The sequence below is a fragment of the Mycteria americana genome, chromosome 3 (genome assembly GCF_035582795.1).
Source record: "Mycteria americana isolate JAX WOST 10 ecotype Jacksonville Zoo and Gardens chromosome 3, USCA_MyAme_1.0, whole genome shotgun sequence".
Classification (NCBI taxonomy): Eukaryota; Metazoa; Chordata; class Aves; order Ciconiiformes; family Ciconiidae; genus Mycteria; species Mycteria americana.
This window is the reverse complement of record NC_134367.1, coordinates 4376711-4396389: the sequence shown is the minus strand read 5'-3', so window position 1 is coordinate 4396389 and position 19679 is coordinate 4376711. Positions and strand designations below refer to the sequence as shown.

At 52.1% G+C, this 19679-nt stretch overlaps 1 protein-coding gene across 1 annotated transcript; it reads right to left on the bottom strand.

The window, feature by feature from the left end:
- Positions 1-7034: 7034 nt before the first annotated feature.
- Positions 7035-17868, bottom strand: MCM3 (minichromosome maintenance complex component 3). The gene is made up of 17 exons (XM_075497726.1): positions 17561-17868; positions 17227-17339; positions 16503-16711; positions 16076-16206; positions 15138-15376; positions 14634-14742; positions 13765-13918; positions 13080-13211; positions 12409-12617; positions 11706-11880; positions 11392-11518; positions 10912-11062; positions 10622-10762; positions 10308-10414; positions 9219-9301; positions 8794-8869; positions 7035-8552 (listed from the first exon to the last, which is right to left on the bottom strand). Exons 1-17 carry the CDS (start codon positions 17639-17641, stop codon positions 8354-8356), a joined length of 2436 nt encoding a protein of 811 aa, XP_075353841.1. The 5' UTR covers positions 17642-17868; the 3' UTR covers positions 7035-8353.
- Between the last annotated feature and the right edge of the window lie 1811 nt (positions 17869-19679).

The window sequence follows — 19679 nt, the reverse complement described above, 5'->3', positions numbered from 1 at the left end:
GCTTCTCTGTGGAGAAAAGCCCCGAGAGGAGCCTCTCCCAAAGCCACGTAGCCAAGCTGGAAGAGGAGGACTGAAGTGTAGGACTCTTCACACAAATTCATCTTCAGTCCTCCAGAAAATCAACAGATTCACGGCATTTTCAGTCCTCCACAAAATCAGGAGCCTCTTACAGATTCATGGCATTTTCAAATCAGAAGGGACTAATCCGGTCCCTGCTCTATCCCTTCTTTTGAATAATACCGGCAGAAATCTCCATCGACTCATGCTTTATGCCACTGCAGGATGTTGTCATGATTTGTGGTCTGATTCAACTGACAGTTCAGAGACCAGCAACTCATCTCACGTAAATTTTTTGTATTTCAGGTTACTAAGTTCACCTGAGGTAATATCGATTTTGTGACACATGTTCCTATTCTGACTGTTCACATCTATATATCCACGAATGCATCTACTGAGACACAGCGTGTGGAAGACCAAGAGAGGGTAGAATTACCAGAAATCCACTTTTATAGCCCAGAAACTGACCCCCTTTTTTTCCCCTGAGTGCTTCCAGCGAAAGGAAAAGGGCATTTCCATGAAAATGGCTTGGATTTTGCAGGTACAGGGTTAAGCGGAAATTGTTACACGCGCTGAAGCGGTGATGTCATCACGCCAAATACTGGGTTATTAGCCCTGACCACCACTTTCCACTCACATCTGCTGTCTTCAGCAGCTTACAACTTCAGCAAGGATTCCCTCTTTGACCTGAAATTTCCCATGACTGAACTTGTCTTGAGTTGAAGTTTGCTGAAAATTTGATCTAAAAGAGGTCACCTAATATGAATCATTATGAGGGAGGGAAAAAACCTCGTTATCTCAAAAAGCTTTCACTGCTGTGTTGCAAGGGTTTAGAGCAGGCATGGGAACTTGGAAATTAAAGAGAAGTTTTAATTTCACCAAGAACTCTTCTACACTTGAGTTACTATAAAGAAAGCCACCCTTTGCACTGCAGGACTCATTACACACTTAGGTTAAGGTTTTCATAACACTGCAGGGGCTTCAGGCATAAGACATGCCTGATTTCAGGTTGGGCTTGGATACCACACCCTTCCAAGCTCCTCTGAACTTTTCGGCTTTCACACCTCCCAGGAGGCACCTCCAAGGAAACGTGGAATTAAAACTCCAGAGCAGACAGAAACCAAAGCTACTCAAATGCCTTTGAACCTAGAGGAACGAACACCAGGCACTGAATCACGACCTGCATGTGCCTGACTTTGCTACTGGGCAAAGCAAGCGCCGTTTCTCAGCTGCGCCTCTGCCAATATTCATAGCCGGTAGTCATGCTTCAATGACGTGATCATCTTCTGCTTTGGAAGCAGGTGCCCCGCCATGAGGGAGGGACCAGGGAGACTAGATAGGGCTGGAATCCTAATCAATTAACAGGATTTATCTGGAAGTAACGTTTCTCTAGCACCCTCAGCCCCACCACCACACTGTCCCATGGATGGGGTGCATTGCACCCGGTGTCAGTGTCAGCGTCCCACCAAGCCACCATGATTTCTGCTATGAGAATAGGCAGCATTCCGGGGGCAGGTGTCTCAGCCAGCTCAGCTGAAGCCCATCAGAGGACCTTCCATAGCCTGCAGCAGAAAAGGAGATAATGGGGCTGAAATAGCAACCCCTGAAATCTCCGGCTGCCAGGGCCAAATAAATATTTCAGAGCTGAGCTCAGCAGGTCAGCTGGAGCACAAGCACAGGGCAGGGCCCGTACCTCCAGCAGCTTGCTCTTGCCTCGCTGGCCACCCCAGGTTTTTCCCTTCATGAGACGTGACACCACAAATTCACCTACCTTCTGATTTAGAGAGCTGACTGTACACATCCGTGCTTACCCTTGGCGGGGTTTGCTGACAGCGCCTTATCACGCCAACAAGACTCATGACCAAGTTGCAGACCACAGCCGAGAGAGGCGAACTGGAAAGACCAAATTTTGAGGGGAAACGTGGCTGGCCGAGCGTGCCACAGATACCGGCAGCAGAAACCTCTGCACAGGGCTGTCGGCATGTGGTGCTCCAGCACGACGGTGACCGCAGCTCTGCGTGACCGCTGGTGGCCCTCGGAGGGGACTGGCGGCACCTCCGGGCTCCCTCTATGGGCAAACCTCATTTTTGGCTGCCGCTCCTGGCTTGGCTTCACACTTTGGCCAGAGCTGTGGGTTGAGTGGGAGGCAGGGATTAGTTGATGCAGATGGTGTTGGTGTGGAGATTTCACTGCTAATCCCTGCAGCCTGGGTGCTCACCCATCCCACAGCAGGCAGATAAAACGGGCGTTTAATTTCCAGCATCAATAGCCCTGCAGAGAGTGGGGGGACTAAGGGCTTAAGAAACAACACACTAAGGCTCAGTGTGTTAAATGAGGCACCAGGGAAACACGTGTGTGACCGCATTCACACCTCTGGTGCGTGACCAAGCACTGGGGGCAGGACGGATGAGCTGGGTGATGGGACCAGCGGGCAGGCTCTCTGTCTTGGGTCACCCAACCCAAACCAGCCAGAACTGGGGCTCTTGTTCTCGCTCCCACATAGAAGGGATGAGCCCAGGTAAATTAGGAGGGCCATGGCTTGAGAGGAGGCAACAGGGAACGTATGAGACTACACGCTTCAGCTGCCCAAGTTGGATTCCCCGAATCATTATTTTTATTACCTATGATCTTTAATCTCAAAATGAGCATGATGTCCCTCAATAGAGGCTGCACACTCCCCGTTTCCCAGTAGGAGCTGAAGTTTATGCTCTCACCTGTTTCACAGGATTCATCTAAAAAGTCAGGTGCTGGTCTTGGTCACACTGACATGATCAGCTTTGTTATCTGATTCTTTCCCACCAAGATAAGTTTTAATCAGCACATTATCAGGGCCGTTCTGGGGAAAACCCAGCTACCTCTCACTCACATACGGACTCCTTCTTCCCTAGACAATGTAGGTTGCATTTGCATGCTGTACACTGCTGCCTGGTAGGTCTTCCATAGGTAAGGCCACAAAGACATAGAGGTAGCTGGCCTCCTTTCTTTTCAGATCCCCTGGGTCCAAGCCCTTCTTAGCGTACGGTGTTTTGGAATGGCATCATAGCCAAACTAGAGGGTTACAGAAACATCACATACTTGTGTACCCTGTGCACTCTTTCCCCCGTGTATTATAGGAAATGAGGCTGGAAGGGATCTTGGAAAGGAGCTTAGTGCATCTGTGGCCAGTGTAGCAGCACCTCTACTTGAATCATTCCTGGTCGGTGATTGCCTAACCTATTCCTGAAGGTCTGCATGTTAAAATTAAGCTCATTATTCTCTTCTGTGGCCAAGGAAAAAAAAAAAAAACCAAACCAACTTATTTCTTTCTTCTTTGAAACTACCATGTCTTCTAGACTCTACAACATTTTATGCATCCCAATATATCGGGTTCTTGGCACCAACATGGCATTTATTGGCTCATGTTTAGCTTGTGATGCACTTGCTCAATGACAAGTCTCTTCCTAAAGGACTATTCTCTCCCCATCAGTCTCCAACTAAGAGAGATGATTTCCCCTACTTTAGTTCAAAGGTTTATACACAACATGATTGAACTGGATACTATTTAATTCATATTATTTCCTCAATTCTAGCTTAGTCTTTTGAACACTCATGGCCCTCCTCAACTGGCCATCACCTACCAATATTAGGAGGAAGATATTCTGTTTCCTTACCCAGCCTGCTAACCAAAGGGGTGATCAGTGCTGGACCGAGGACAAACCCCTGTGGGAATCCTGCTCTCTTCATGCTCCCCATATCACAACTGCTCTCTAAGTAGGGCTTTTCCAAGCAAGTATTCACCCACTACTTCATAATTTCATTTCTAGACCCCTTTTAGCACGCTTACGAGAGAGTTATGTGCAACTGTATCAAAAGGCTTAATAACCTCAAGATAAAACACACCTGCAGTTCATTTCCTAACCACAAATCCCATTACCTGTCAAAAAGCAGCATTAGTTTGGCCTGCCTGGCATGATTTGGCTTGTAGTTTTGGTATTGCTTTATTGCGATACGACTTTTGCTTGATCATCTGTCCCTGCAGCTTTCTGGGAACTATGGCTTTCCCTGGTTTCTCCTTTTCTTTCTCCCACTTTTTTTTTTTTTTTTTTTACTCTTTTCAGTTTTCTTCACCTGTTCTCCAAGATTTCCCAGAAGGAATCCAATATACTGGCTCAGTTCAACTGACCTCAGTCATCTAAAATCAAGACACCTGGAGCTGAGCTTGGCAATTTAGGCTTGTTTTAGACTCATCAGAGAGCAACAGGCACATTTAGACCACAGTTAATATTTATTAATCTTAATCCCAATTAATCCTAATTCCTGCAGAAGCTCAGACTTAGTCCCATCTATATCAGATGAATCATGACCTAAAGGAATCCAAAATTTGTTTTACCCAGTTTGCATTTAACATTATTTCTTCAAGATATAGAAATCCTTTTCCAGGCTGTCTTCCCATGGGATCTTCCCTATCGAGCCCCTAACATTTCTCAAGAAACCTGACTTGAGTATTGCAATCTTTATTCTATGGTCTCCTTCCTTTTTTTTCCTAAGTATCAGAAACTCCACCATTTTCATCCACTCCCAAATTTTCAATCAGTTCTTTTCCATCAGCAAGAATGAAGCCTGGAAATAAAATATAATAGCAAATAATATTATATAAATATTAGCAAATATTAGTAAATTATACAGTGGCAGAGACTGTTTTCTAGAACTGAAACCACTTGGCACAGCCTGGCCATGTTGCTAGCATTAAAAGCTCCCAGCCTCCAAAACGAGATGGTTATATCACAACTGCTTCTTGGCCCATGCACACTCCTGAATCATGGCCAAAAGTCGTTTGGGAGAGAGCTGGTTAAGCCCATCTAAACTGTGCCAAGGACTAATCCAATAATATAGCTAGCTGAGGTGTAGTGCCCAAGTCTGGGCCCTGGCACTGTTTATTTTATAAGAGCAGATATAGCTTCAGTGTCCACGTGGATGAGCATCCAAGAACCGGATGACTTCTGTGGTAACATCGCAGATTCAGGCTGTTGGTCATATTCAGCTGATCCCCACAAACCTCTCCGCCTTTGGGATTTGAGGGTCCAGATCTATCATCCATAGGGTTAGTTGACCACTCACTGCCAAAACAATTTTCTTAATGTTGACAGCAAACTGATGTTGCTCCTTTGCATCCCACGCCTTCCTACCCCTCTCCCACCTACTCCCACCAGCCCCGCATGGCTCCTCTTACCTGAATTCCTTTGGCAGGGACAAGGAAGCCACACGCTTGTTTATCCAAAGCAAAGCCCTATGGGGACAGTTTCTTTGGTGTGAAGACAGTCCACGTGGGCCAAAGAGCAGCTAAATGAAGAAGTTGCCTTCCTAGGCTTTCCCAGCTTTTGTGGTGCTTCTGCCTATACATCCCCGCAAATGTCTATCTGCTGCCTTCCATGTCCTAAGCTACTGAGTTACAAGCTCTTTTTCACAGAATCACAGAATCATATAGGTTGGAAAAGACCTTTAAGATCATCAAGGCCAACCGTAAACCTAACACTGCCAAGTCCACCACTACCCCATGTCCCTAAGCCCCTCATCCAAACGTCTTTTAACCTGTCCCTGTCCCCTCGTTCAACAGGGAATTGCACTTGCACTTAGGAGCAGGGATGCTGGAGGACCTGGTGGCTGCCAGCCAGCTGCTCTGCTCACCATCCACAGTCCCACCAACCCTCCCACAAGCTACGGACCATCCACAGACCCACCAGCCAAGTCAGGTTCTCTCCGAGGATCAGGGATTTGCAGCAAAGACCCCTCTCCCAAGGGCCTGAGCAATCACAAAGGATATACCGAGGTGGCCACCAGCACACGGAGGAGGTAGATAGCTACATCCGACCATCCTAGGCGATTGGACAGTAAAATAAACCTGAGGTTTACCTACCCTGGAGCTCCTCCTCGTGTCTTGTCATGGGAAATACAATATTAGCAGTTCCCCAGCTGTAAGGACAGGGAAAACACAAAGGCCTCAGCAGAAAGAGAAAAGAAGATGGCTCCAAAAAGCCACTCTCACCAAATGCCCTCACTGCTCCTCGCTGTGACGTGCGAAGGGGAACAGCCTCCAAAAGTCAGAGAGAAGTAGGGAGAGAGGAAGATGACAGTATCCCCATTCCTACCGCAAGACAACGTCAGAGCTGCAGAAATTACCAGGGAACTTCTTACAAGCACCCAGGCACCTTTCCAGAAGAAAAAGGTTGGTTGCTTTGCCCACGAAATGAGTTGGTAAGAAAACCCCAGCTACACCCTGAAAAAGGCACCTGGGTTTGCTTGGCCCATGGGTCCTGCCCAGGGGCTTTGCAGCATGGAGCCACCACGGCTGGCTCGGCTTCCCTCCCAGCCCCACAACGCTCAGGACCAGAGCTGCGTAATAAAACCACCGAGACAGAACCACTCTGACCATCTGTGGGTTTAACTCACCTTCACCAGTCTGTGGAGTTTTATGAGCCAGACGCTGGCCGTAGGTCTGAGGTCATTCTGCAGAAGTGCAAAACCACAGATCTTTAGGAGGCTGCAAACATGCAAAATCCTCTCCAAACCTGAAAATCTGCTGTCATAGTTGTGTTGGATGAGGGGAGCTCAGAAATTAGGCTTTTATAATTCAACAGGTCTGTTTGCAGAAGAAAAACGGGGGGTTCCCACCCTCCCCGTGCAATGAGATGCTACCAAGTCCTCTTAGCCACTGGGATGTGTAGCTCCGGGTGGGCAGAGGCCACACAGCTGCGATGGGAGAGGCAGGAGCTGCCCACATTTATCACCAGCCCAGCCCAAGGGCATTTCTGCAAGTGCCTCGTCCACCGAGGCAAAGGTACCACGGTGGAAGGACGTGCCCAACGTCGACCCCGAGCCCAAAGGGGCAGGGAGCTGCCTGAAGGCTTTCCACAGCAGCACCGGTCCCCAGGAGACTGCAGAGCTGCACCCCCAGAAGTGGGAACAGTTTAAATCCAAGTAAGCAGCAAGTCATGGGGGAAAACAGTATTTAGGCATTTTTATTAGTCAAATCAATATTTATGGCATCCAGAAACAAGGGAACAGGAACTGTGCGGGTGCCTGGAGATGGGCAGGGTCAACAGCAAAGAGCCTGTGCTGATCAGGGTCTTCTCCAAAGCTTAACCTCAAACTTGGCAAGACAAAAAAACCAAACAAACAAAAAAAATTAAAAAAAAATCCCAAACCTTCAGCAGCTCTGGCATCACAGGCAGCTGAGACTGGTCTCACTCCACATTCAGCTTTTCTTGACAACCATCCCAAACCATGAGAGCTTGCCGGTTTCTAGGAACAGCCTTTCTCCAAGAAGTGGTCACCTATGTGTTCCCAGAAAGCAAGACGGTTCAACAAATCCCCCAAGAGCAAGGGAAGGCTTTTACGGTCTCAGTAGCTTGTGGTTACCTTCCACAGGACACAGGAAGATTTGCAGTGGCTCAGCCAGCAGGACGTACAGGGGATGCAGGATCCCAGGCCCCATAGCTTTGACCTTTCTTTGCTACAGAAGGTTTCCTCCCATTTGTGGTGGCCCTGGTATATTTATACAAGCACGATCCCAAACTGAAGGCAGCTGGAGACCAAACCAGCGATATGTCTCCTGGGCAGCTCTGAGCATCCCAGGTCCTTCCCACCTGCTTGGGGCCAAAAATCCCAGCAGGGCTGTGAAATCTAGAAACCAAGCTGACCCATGGGTGATGGAGCAGGTCAGACTACACTTGCCCCTCCATCACCAGAATTGTCCTCCACAAGGTGGGTAGGGGAAAATAAAAAAAACAAACAGAGGCCAGACACAGCCAACAGGACAGGCACTAGGCATCTTGTGAGACAATCAAATCTAGGTTATGTAATTGGGAAAAAAGGAAAAAAAAAAAAGGGGGGGGGGAATAGAAGTTTCACTACTAACAGTGGAGCTCCCATATTGCTTCTTATTTCCACTGCTACTGAATGTTGGATTCCTAAATCCAAATTTTTTTATTCAAAGGCTGGAACTATTACCTCCAAAGCTAAAAACAATACATTAAGAACATCGATAATTTGCACTTAAGTTTTTCCTTTCGGCTGCTTGCAGAAACAAACCTCTTCCCGAATACTCCAGTTTGGAGGCAACAACAGTAAAAGAGCTTCCAGAGCTCCTGGCTTTTTTGGTGCCAGTAATGCACAGCAAGGAAGGACTGTAAAGTGCACAGACTTGAGCTCTGTAAAGTTCAGCTCAGCCAGATGAAGCGTTCAGGAGAGAGGTGAAGGCAAACACAAAGAGTCTCCAGACTGAGAGTCCACGAGAATTTGGGCTCTTCCGCCCAGAGGCTCAGATTAAGAAGATAATGTCATCAGACACCATGATCTGGTTGTCATCTTGCATGTGGGCCAATGCCACCTTCACTTCAGCCAGCGAGAAGGGCTCAGGGTTGTCACGGTTGATGGACTCCATCACATTCTTCAGACCCACGGACTGGGCATGGGAAGCTTTGAAGACCTCCAGGAGAGCAGCCTTGAATGCTTTCAACCTGGTCAGGGAAGGTGAGAAGTAATCACCCTTGGAGACCACACACACAAGTCCTTCCTCTTACTTCCCAGCCCAGAATCCCCCACCCCTTCCCCATTCCAGAAGTGGCACCCAGCAGGAAAGCCAAAACCGGAGCTGGGAGCACCCACCACAGATGCATCTCCAGCATCGGACAACAGCTTGGACCCACCAGGGTGGGGTGGGACACGCAGGGACAGAAGCCTCCTCCAGCCCCCACTCACCTCGGCTCAGCTAACTCTGGCTTCTTTGCTTCGCCAGCGGCTGGGGCTTCGGGCGTCTTTGGAGTGTGTGCCTGGACTGGAGCAGAAGGAAGAGTTACCTTCAACCTTCTGGGTGTCCAAGCACCCAGAGAACAAAAGCACTTGGGGTGGGTGATGCCAAACTCCCTCCCAACGTTGTTACTTCTGCAGCAGTTTGGAAGTGGACAGAAAAAAAAATAACCAGCAATACTAACTCTCCTGTCCAACACAGCCATGGAGGGTTTCCCAAAAAAAAAAAAAATTCATCTTGATCTGTGGGGCTGGATGGTGCTGCACCACGCCAGGGACCCCAAGGCATCGCTGCTCCCCAGGGCGTGCAGACCCACCAGGGCAGAAGGCAGCAGCACCCTCGGGAGCCAGGTGCCACTGAAACCCCAGGGACTCACCCTCCGGCATCTCCTCCTCAGCATCACTGAAGTCGTACGGGTCGTAGGAGTCCCCCTCGCCTCCTGTGCGTGCCTTCTTTCTCCTGGGTGGAGGAAGAAGAGGTCATCCCTGCTCCAGCCAAACCGCAGACCTCAGGACCACCCTCCAAACCCTGAGTTCCTGGAGACATCTGGTCAAGACCATGCAGGGTACCTGCGGCTCACAGGTAAGCCACTCTCCAGCCACAAATCCCTGCCCATGGCACGGGACCCAAGCCGGCAGCAGCCCTGAGAGTTGTGGACTGTCATAGGATCACAGAAGGGTTTGGGTTGGATTATCCAGTCCAACACCCCTGCCACGGGCAGGGTCATTTTTGCCTAGATCAGGTTTGCTCAAAGCCCCATCCAACCTGGCCTTGAACACCTCCAGGGATGGGGCATCCACCACTTCTCTGAGCAACCTGTTCCAGTATCTCACTACCCTTATCATAAAAATTTTTTTCCTTATGTCCAATCTAAATCTACCCTCCAGGTGGGGTCTTCTCACCAGAGCGGAGTAGAGGGAAGAATCCCCTCCCTCGACCTGCTGGCCATGCTTCTTTTGACACAGCCCAGGATACGGTTGACTTTCTGGGCTGCAAGCACACATTGCCAGCTCATATCCAGGTTTTCATCCACCAGCACACCCAAGTGCTTCTCCACAGGGCTGCTCTGAATCCATCCATCACCCAGTCTGTACCGATACTGGGGACTGCTCTGACACAGGCACCGGACCTCACACTTGGCCTTGTTGAACTTCATGGGGTTTGCACAGGTATTAAATAGTATTGGTCCCAGTACAGACCCCTGAGGGACACCACTCGTTACTGGTCTTCGTTTGGACATTGAGTCCTTGACTTTAATTCTTTGGACATGGCCATCCAGCCAGTTCCTTATCCATGAAATAACGATGTCCCTCTATTACAAACTGGGGCGGGGGGGGGGGAGATGATCCACTAAGTTGAGCAAAACATGGAGTATTTCCCCAAGGCCAGCACTGCCTGCTGCAACCTCAGAAGAGGCTGGTGCCCCTTGCATGACATCCCCCCCCCCCCTTGCTCTGGCTCCTACCTCCTTGTCCTGCGCTCCTCCTTGGGCTGCGACTCCTCCTCATCCTCTTTCTCGGTCTCCGAGTCATCCTCCGCCTGCTTTCTGCGCTTCTTCTCCTTCTCCAGCACCTGTGTGGCAAAGACAGGATGGACTCAGACAACTTTTCCACTCAAGCTGCTTTTCAGGGACCCAAGATCCCACCGCTGCCCCATACCCACACTGTCACCAGGAAAGGACCCCACCAGCAGCCTGGGGTGCTCAGCCTGCACCAAACCCACCCCTTTCGATGACAAGCTTAGGACCTCCCGAGCACCGAGGGACACCTTCCCCCCCACCTTTTTGAAGTAGGCGAACTGCACCAGTTCCAAAGCCGCCTCGGCGTCCTGCAGATCGACTGTCTTGTTCATCCTGGCCTTGGCGTGGGCCGTGGAGAGGCGGATCAGGGTCTCCAGCGTACGGGCTGTGACTGGGGAGGTCTGGTGGGGAACAGAGAGAGGTGTCTCTGCGAGGCTGACCCACACCGCAGCATCCCACCAAGGGTGGAAAACACCCGTAAGGGGAGAGGGGAGCCTGTGCCTCAGTTTCCCTCCTCCTGGCCTGAGAGGAAGCTGCTCCCAGGGCTCACCCTGGCGATGTCCGAGTTCATCTGGCTCTGGCTGCGCAGGCGGGAGTACTCCTCCGCTATGTAGCTTGCCGACTCCTGGGTCAAGACAGGCTTAATCATCTTTGCTACGTGGATGTACTTCCTCATGAACTCCATGCTGACGATCTTCTCCCTGCAGGGGATGCATGCACACCCATGTCCTCCGAGGTGGGGATGAGCAAAGGGTGTTTGCAGAAGCGGGCTTCCCACTTTTTACCCTTCATGGCTGTCCAGGCATGTGGGGAATTCAGCTCCACGAGATGTTCCCCACCTGCCTGGCATGACAGATCAAGCCCAGAGCAGGGCTCCCTTGGCACCCTGCCCATGTACCTCCCCAAGGACCACCTGGAGCATCACTGGCACCAGCAATCAGCCACTGCCTGGATACTCAAGCCAAACCCATCAACCCACAATGCTGGAAACCCCCAGAGAGCTCCAGGGGATGTGGGATTAGGGACTCACTTGCGGCGGTTGGGCCCATGCAAGAGGTCATCGTGTTTCTCATACACTTGGAGCTCCTGTTCCTCCTCCTGCACGAAGTTGGGGTCCTCCGTAGCCAGGATCTCCACGGCACTGCCCAGGGGCATGGCTGGAGAGGGAAGGGTCACAGAGAACGGGCTTTTAGCCTCTTGCAGCACTGCTGAAGCGACTTCCAAAAGCAGCTCTCAACAAAGCCAGGGATGCTGAACCCAATGAGCTGTCACCAAGAGGTGACAACCCACCAAGGAAGGGCAGGGATGGGTAACAAGGCAGCTGCACAATTACAAGCAACCCACCGTCCCCATCCTGCTCGTTGGGGTTGCGGTAGCGGTGCATCCGCAGGACGTGGTCCGAGATCTCCCTGTCCTGCTCGGGGTCCATCTGGTCTAGCACGATAAAGAGCAGGTCGAAGCGGGAGAGCAAGGAATCCTGCAGGCCAATGTTCTCCATGGGCGTCTTATACTGGTCATACTGCAAGAGCATGAGATAAGGGGTTACAGGAGACCCTCATGGGCCAGTCTTGCCTGCCAGGGAGGCTGGGAGGACCTCCTCAGGCCAGGCCTTAGAGGATGAATGCCCAGGCAGCTGGACACCACACTAAACCCAACCTGCTGCAGCAGTAATGCTTCTTTTCCCCATCCTGGAAGGCGGGCGTACCTCTCATTTGCAAGGAAAACAAATATCTTTTGTGATCCCAGATCAGACACCAAGACTGAGGCTTGTCACCAGGATGAGGGTCCACTGGGCTGTCCCAAGACCCCCAAGCAGAACCAAGCCCGGGTGAGAAACCCCACAAGCCCCTCTTATCCTCCAGGAGGTCCATGAGCAGCAACAGAGACCAAACCAACCAGGTCTTCTCTGCCCCATAGATGCCAGTCCCAGCAAGAACCAAGTCACTTGTTTGGGGGGGATCTGTTGGGTTTTACCAGCTGCCTCCTCCACCAAGACAGCTCCCAGCATCCCTCCCTGCAGAGGGGACCGGCAAATGCCAGCACTCACCCGGCCGTAGACAGGGTTGGCCGCCGCCAGGACGCTGCAGCGGGAGTTGAGGCGGGCATGGATGCCGGCCTTGGCGATGGTGACGCGGCCCTGCTCCATCACCTCGTGGATGGCCGTACGGTCAATGTCAGACATCTTGTCAAACTCGTCAATGCACACCACCCCCCGGTCGGCCAACACCATGGCCCCTGCTTCCAGGCGCCGTTCGCCTGGGATGGGGTGGGAGAAAAAGAGGGTCAACCACCATTCAGCAGCCCCATGCATCTCCCTCCCTGCTGTCCCCCTCCACCACAGCACCAGCCCTGTGACGAGGCTAAGCCTCAAAAAGCAGCAGCAACCTTCAGGGCTGCCCATCTCCTACCCAACTTGACAGCAGAAAGAGGACACTTAGGATGAGGAGCAAGCACATAACGAAGACAACAAGATCCAGGCTGCTGCTAGCTCTCACATGGGGTGCACCAAGTAGAAGAAGAGTAGAGAAGACCACCACCTAACAGAGGTGGAGGAAATACCCCTAAACACCACTATCATTGCCATAAAGCTTCTGGATGGAGCAAGTCCTGCAAGCACCACTGCAGAATGAACAGCAGCCCTGGGTCTTGCAGAGTCCCTCCCAGGTGTTAACAAGCATCCCTCTGCCAGCTCCCACCAGGAACCAGCCCGCTCCTCACCGGTTTCTTGGTCCGTGGTGACAGCGGCTGTCAGACCAACACCGGAGGAGCCTCTGCCAGTGGTGGGGATGGCGCGGGGCGCGGTGCTGAGCACGTACCGCAGCAGCTGAGACTTGGCAACAGAAGGGTCTCCTGAAATGGAGAAGACTGCATTTAATAATCACACATCACCTGGATAACGTGTCCAGTTTGGGGCTCCTCAGTGGGGAAAAATGAAGGGGACAGAGAAGTGGGTTTGTTCAGCCTTCAGAAAGGAAGGTGATCAGATGATCTCCTTGCTTTCCTCAATGACCCAATGGGAAGAAATAGAGAAGATGGAGCCAGAGTTTTGAGAGGTGGATGGTGATGGGACCAGAGGCAATGGGGACAACTTGGAACACAGGAAATCCCAAACAGATGGTAGAAGAAAAAGAAATCTCCTTGAGGGTGGTCAAACACTGGGATAGTGGCCCACAGAGGTCATGGGATCCCATCCCTGGAGATGTTCAAAACCAACGGGACAAGTCCCAAAGCAACCTGATCTACCAGTGACACTGGCTCTGCCCTGCGCGCATGCTTGGACCAGAGGCCTCCAGAGGTCCCGTTTAACCTCAATTACTCAGTGAAACTAAGTCCAGGAAAATGCTCCTTCATCTCAACCCCCGACAACACCAACTGAGGGTGCCTCTGCCCAGCCTTTCCAGACCTATCAGCAAGATGTTGATGTCTCCTCGGATGCGGCTCCCATTCTCCAGGACCTTCTCCACCCCTCCGAGCAGCATGCAGAGAAGGGCCTTCTTGATGTACTCGTGCCCATGGATGCTGGGAGCCAGGGATCTCGCCAGCTGGTCAAAGATATCCTAAGGTAGAAGAGGCAAAGCACGGCCCGTCAGATGGACTGTAGCAAATAAGAACAAGGAACAATACTCCACAAGTCCATTTCAGCACAAAAAAGGAGCTTATTCCTATCACAGAACCACACGGATGAAAGTTATTTAGAAAGGAGAAGACCGTTTGCCAGAGTTTTCTTTCAATGGGGCTCTGAAGTCCTACACCATCCTGACTGTCACGGTCACCCAAGCAAGCACGGGAAGCAGCAAACCCTGTGAGAGGAAGGCTTTCTCCTCTCCATGCTATGAAGGAAAGGTCTGAGCATAAGACCAGGCTGGGGCAGACCTCCATATTTCATTCCCCTTTTGGGTTTGAAGAGGAAAGAGGGAGGTGTTTCTCCTGCAGAGAAAATTCTTTGGCAACCAGTTGGCAGGGTCAGGACACACACAACACGGACAGATCTCTGTCTCGACAGCTATGCACAGCAGAGCTACCAGCAGGCAGAAAGGACACTCTGCTGGCAGTACAGAAGCAGCAACAAAAAAAAACCAGGACTGATCAAAGCCTAAGCAGAAAATGCAAAGAAAGTGAGTGGAAAATCCAGCAATGCCACTAAGAGAGTTGAAGAGTTACTTGCAATCCCAACAAGACGCCTCCTCAGCCACATGCCAAGCCTTAAAGCTGCTCTAGCTGAAACCTCACGCTCTGACACAAGCCTGCCTTCTAGAGGTAAGACTTAAATACCTTGGAACGACTCTTGCTGAATCTCTTGATCTTGGCCACATCAGCAGCAGAGTAGAGAGGCCGGACGTCTTTGCTCATCTGCTTCACGTGGCAGGCAATGAGGATAGTCCTGGAGAAGGGACACGGCCATAATCAGGTCTGCAAACCCCACAGAGCCTACGGGTCACAGCAACAACACAGCAGAAACTTCCACGGGGTCATTGCTTGCTCTAGGAAGTACTGAAGGGGGCTGGAAAGCTTCAAAAGCCGTAGCCCCCTCTATCTGACTGCACCGGGCCGTCAATGGAGCATCTTTAAGAGCATCCAACCCCTTCTGTGCGCAGCTGGAGCTCACAGCTGCACACTGGTGCTAAGGAGCAAAGCGCAAAGCACTTCCAAATCATTCAAACCAATGTTTGATCCAGCTCCGTGATAGCCACCTGCCTGCCCTAGATCTCATCTTCCAGAGATGTGACCCAACTAAAAAGGGTGGGAGAGCTGAAGTCAAGACAAAAGAAGGCTCACCTGAAAGTCCCCGAAGTGTAACCCCCTTTCTTTCCGGGCAGGCAGCGGTACGTCCCCACCACCTGGATGCGGTCCCCAGGCTTCACCTTGTCCACCAGGTCATCATCCAGAATGACATCCACCGAGCGTGGCAGCTGCCCTGCTGGTGCCTTCTCAGGCATCTCCTGGATGGTGATGGTCTGATGGTCCTTGTAGACGGAGAGGCCAAACTCTGTCTCCAAGGGGTTATTCTCTTCATCCTAGAGGAGGAACCCCAATAAAAAGACTAGCACCATTTTTCAGGAGCACAGGGAGAAGACGTGGGTCAGCTGAGCAGTAGGAAGACAGGCTGCGTCACCCAACATCCACAACTGCTGGAAAGGGTTGCTTTATCAGGACTGCTGGAGGCTGGGGTTCAACAGCTCCACAGCCCCCCCAGTCTAAAGCTGCCAACACCCATCACTGCTGGTACATTAGGTCTCTCCAAGCCCTGTCCCCACTGCAGACAGTGGTGACACACCACCCATGCAGCAGGCTGCATACACAATGGGGACAAAGCTCAGGTCAACCTTCCCGCATTCCCAAATATGGAGCAAACCCTCTACCCAAGGGTGCATACACCCTCCAGGACAGCACAGGCGTGCCCACGCTGACCTGGCTCCCAGGAGCAACAAGACTGGCTGACAACCCCCCAAGAAACCATGTTCCAGCAGAACCAAGATCATAACTAGCATCTGAACTAGCAGGTCTGGTGACCTTGTGTCCAACAGAGACTTTCTTCACATGTTCCTAGTAGCTCTCTGGGACTGTCACATGTATGATGTGTCCTCTCTCTGCTCCATGGGCTATGTTGGCAGAGGGAGAAGGGATGCACAGGGATTTGAGACCCTGGGCTCAAAGCTGGCACATTCGCCCCAGAGGAACCTGCTGATGCTTCCCACAAGGCTGCTTCACCTCACCTTCGTAGGGTAGACAGAGCTGGATGGGAAAGCATCCAGGGAGGTCATGTCCGTATATCGGCGCTCAATAGTCTTCTTGGTAGCTGGGCAATAATGGACGCTCCGGACGATCTTTGGACGAACCAGAGAGCCTGGGGTTGGAAGAAACAGGAGTTAGAGGCAGGGACATCCCACCCATCTGTCAGAAGACAGTACCCAACAGGGTCTCCATTGCTAAACTGCACTTGGCACACAACCTACTGCCAACCATGGCCAGGATTTGCTGAGCTCAGAGACCATCCCAACACTCAAGACCTTCTGCCAAGCCCCCTGTTCCCTTCGCCCAGGTTGCCAGGACGTACCATGGCTCCTGGTGGACTCCAGCCCCTCTGCAGCAAACACCTGGACCCACCACCCCCGAAGCCCCTGGGTCTTCCCCCAGCCTCACATTTTGTCACGATGCCCTCCACACAGACAATGCAGCTGAGGAAACAGGCCGTCAGCGTCCGCGGCGACACGTGCTTGGAGCCAAAGCTGCCCTCCAGCCCGATGTAGAAGTCCTCATACTGCTTGGCGTAGGTGGCATCGACGGAGGCGACGAAATCCTTCAGGGCGCGCTGGAAGGCGATCAGCTCCTCAAAGGCGTTGCTCAAGAGCCTGCAACAGAGGGACGCGATGATGTGGATCGATCAGCAGCCCCTTCTGCCTTCCTCCTCAACGCCTACCCATGCTTCCATGTGCTCTGCGAGTTTACTAGGAGCAAGAGGTGAAAAACCCCCAAAGCCCATCATAGCTCTGTGTCAGGTCCACCCCCACCAACAGCCAGGAGCTGAACAAACCCAACCACCTCTGAAAAACCTCACGTGTCCCTGTGCAGATTGGCAAGCCTGGCCCAAAAGATCCCCAAGCATCCTAAAAAAGGAGACGATTTATATCGTGCAATTAACCCCAGCTTGCTGCAAAAGGTTTTTGCCAAATCACGGGTTTGCAAGCTTGGGAGGGATGGGTGTCACGGGGGGAGAGGGAGCAGGTCCACCTTTTACATGCGACCTGATGCACAGGACAAGGCTTGGCCCTTCCCTGCCACAAAGGCCCTACAAAACCAGGGCTGGACCTCTGAAATCCCGCTTAGGGCACGGTGCCGAAGGCGAACCCCACCGCCCCACACCAACCGGTTGGCTCGCTTCTCGTTCTTCCGCCGCAGGTCGTTGATGCTGACGAGCAGGCGGTACTGGTTGTCGCTGATCATGTCCCGGACTTTGCTGTGATAAATCCCTTGATCTTCCTGCAAGAAGGGGTAGGGGAAAAACACTCAAAAAACCAACTCACTTTGCATGACCGCCTGGCTGAGACATCTCCCCCCCAGGAGCTGATTCCTGCAGAGCTCGACTGCCTTTAGCCCCACCGACCAAGCAGGGGGGGGGGCACAGGGACCTGGGGAGCGGGGACATAGCGGAGGGGATACAGCACCCGCGTCCCCCGGCGCAGCCCCGCTCCCGGCCTCACCTCATCGTCCAGAAAATCGAGGTAGTCGCGCTGCGCCTCCCGCAGCTCCGCGTCCTCCAGCCCGCCTGCCGGCGCCGCCATGCTGCCGGCCGCTCGGGGAGGCCGGGGCGGGGAGGGCCGCGGAGAACCCGCCGCCGCTGCTGCCGCTACTGCTGCTGCTGCAAGGGGGAAGGCGGTAAGAGCCGAGGGGAGCCGACCTGACCCCGCAGCGGCCCCGGCAGCGCCCGCGATCCGACCCGCTGCGACCCGACCGCCCCCGCCACACACACACCGGCAGCCTCCGCGCTGCCGCTTGGCGCCAAAACCGGGAGCCTTTCCCGCCACCGAGCGGGAGCCCCGCCTCCCCCCCGCCCCTCGGCGCTTCTCATTGGTCAGTCTCGCCCCGCGCCAGCCAATGGAGCAGCGATAGAGATAGAGGGAGGGACGTGCAACAGCGCCAGCCAATCAGTGTGCGGGGGGAGGCGGGGAGAGGCGGGGGGAGGCGGGGGGAGCCGCCCTCCTGGGCGCCCGCGTGGGCGGCGGTGGCCGCGCTGGGGCCGGGGGTCCCGGGGGGTCCGGGGGTGCCGGGCTCGGCCCCGGGACCGACCGGTTGAAAATACCATTTTATTAAAAACAAAACGAAACAAAACAAGCGCAAAACCGAAAAACCAAAACCACTTTTTATTTTTCTCTTGCATTTTGGGGAGCTCCGTTTCCGGGTGGTTTTGCCCCAAAACATACAGGCTGGGAGTCGCTTTTCCCTTTCGGATGGTGGATGAAGCCCTCCTGGCTCGGCACGAGTCCAGGAGCTGGGGGCTGATGGCAGAGAAGCGACAGGTCCCGGGGCGTTTGCCATGAAAAGGATGATTTGGGCTGTGTCCTCTGAGAGGGGCCGCAGGCAGAAGTCACAGGACAGCGGGGACAGCGGTGTCACGCCATACGAGGCAACCGGCCGCTCCCCCTTAACAATTATTTTCGATATCCCTTCAAAATCTTTATCTAAATTCAGTTCAAAAACAGAGAAAAGACTAAAAAGCTAGACAAAACTATTTTGATCAGCAAGGCATAGCGGGCATCCAAACTTGGCGGTGTCCCCTGGGTGATATGATAGCTAAAAGCAGTTTTTCCAGGGTTGGTAGTAAATATTCACCCAAGGCCCCATCGGCTGTGCGAAACGCCGAGGCACAAACCTTCACGCTGCCCGATCTCACCAGAGGGAGCAGCTTCGATTCGTGTTTCGGAAGAGGAGCAGGAAACAGCCCCTGCCCTGTTTCCCCTTTTCCCTTTGGCTGGACCAAGATCCCTCTAAAATCGTTGGGAATGATACCGGTAACCGCTGTGGCCGGTTTAGGATAGATATATGTAGCCCAAGTCCTGGATATTTGTCCCACTTCTGCGAGATTTTCTCACGTTGTTCTGCATCAAAGTGAAAGTTCAGATTTTCCTTCTCAAGCACTCGGGCCTTCCTCTGGAATAACCTGATGGAGTATTAAATTTGGCAGCTTGGCAGGAATGAAGGATTTCATGCTCTGTTGCTGTTTTCTTCCCTTTTTTTTTCTTCTTCTTTTTCTTTTTTTCTTTTTTTCCTTGTTTTCCTTTTTATTTCTTTTTTTTTCAATCTTCCAGGTTGTTCTGCAAACTCCAGAGCTGCTCTCCACAGCCGGAATAGCCTCCCTGCCTCTGCACGCTCAGCAGCACCCATTTCCCTTCAGATGCTCCTCAAATCCACCCCTTCCCATGATTTTCTGGAGATTTCTCGTTTTCATTGCAGCTGGCTTGAGTAGGGGCTGCAAGAGGACGAGCGAACAGAGAAACCTTTGGTGTGCCCCTGCCACGCTCACCGGGTCATTGCAAGATATTTGAGTGGGTGCATCAGCTCTAAGGATATAAACTGGCTGGAGGAATCAGTCTGTGCAAGTCCCCGAAGGAAATATAATATATCCTATATAAGCGTTCAGAACCCGACATGAAATTTCACCTCTGAGACAGTTTTTCTCTCTCTGCAGTAGGCAGACTATTAAATCCAGGAATGAACACAGTCTCCATGCTTTATTGCAGATAAAATATGGATGGAAAAAATAAAATATGGATGGAAAAAATAAAATACGGATGGAAAAAATAAAATACGGATGCAAAGCAA

Coding starts and splice junctions, on each gene's coding strand:
- MCM3 (XM_075497726.1), bottom strand. CDS start 17,641: ATGGCGGCGCCGGCAGGCGGGCTGGAGGACGCGGAGCTGCGGGAGGCG. Junction 16,207..16,502: donor GGAGGGCATCGTGACAAAAT/GTGAGGCTGGGG, acceptor TTCCAACCCCAG/GCTCTCTGGTTCGTCCAAAG. Junction 8,553..8,793: donor CCAGAGTTAGCTGAGCCGAG/GTGAGTGGGGGC, acceptor TTCCCTGACCAG/GTTGAAAGCATTCAAGGCTG.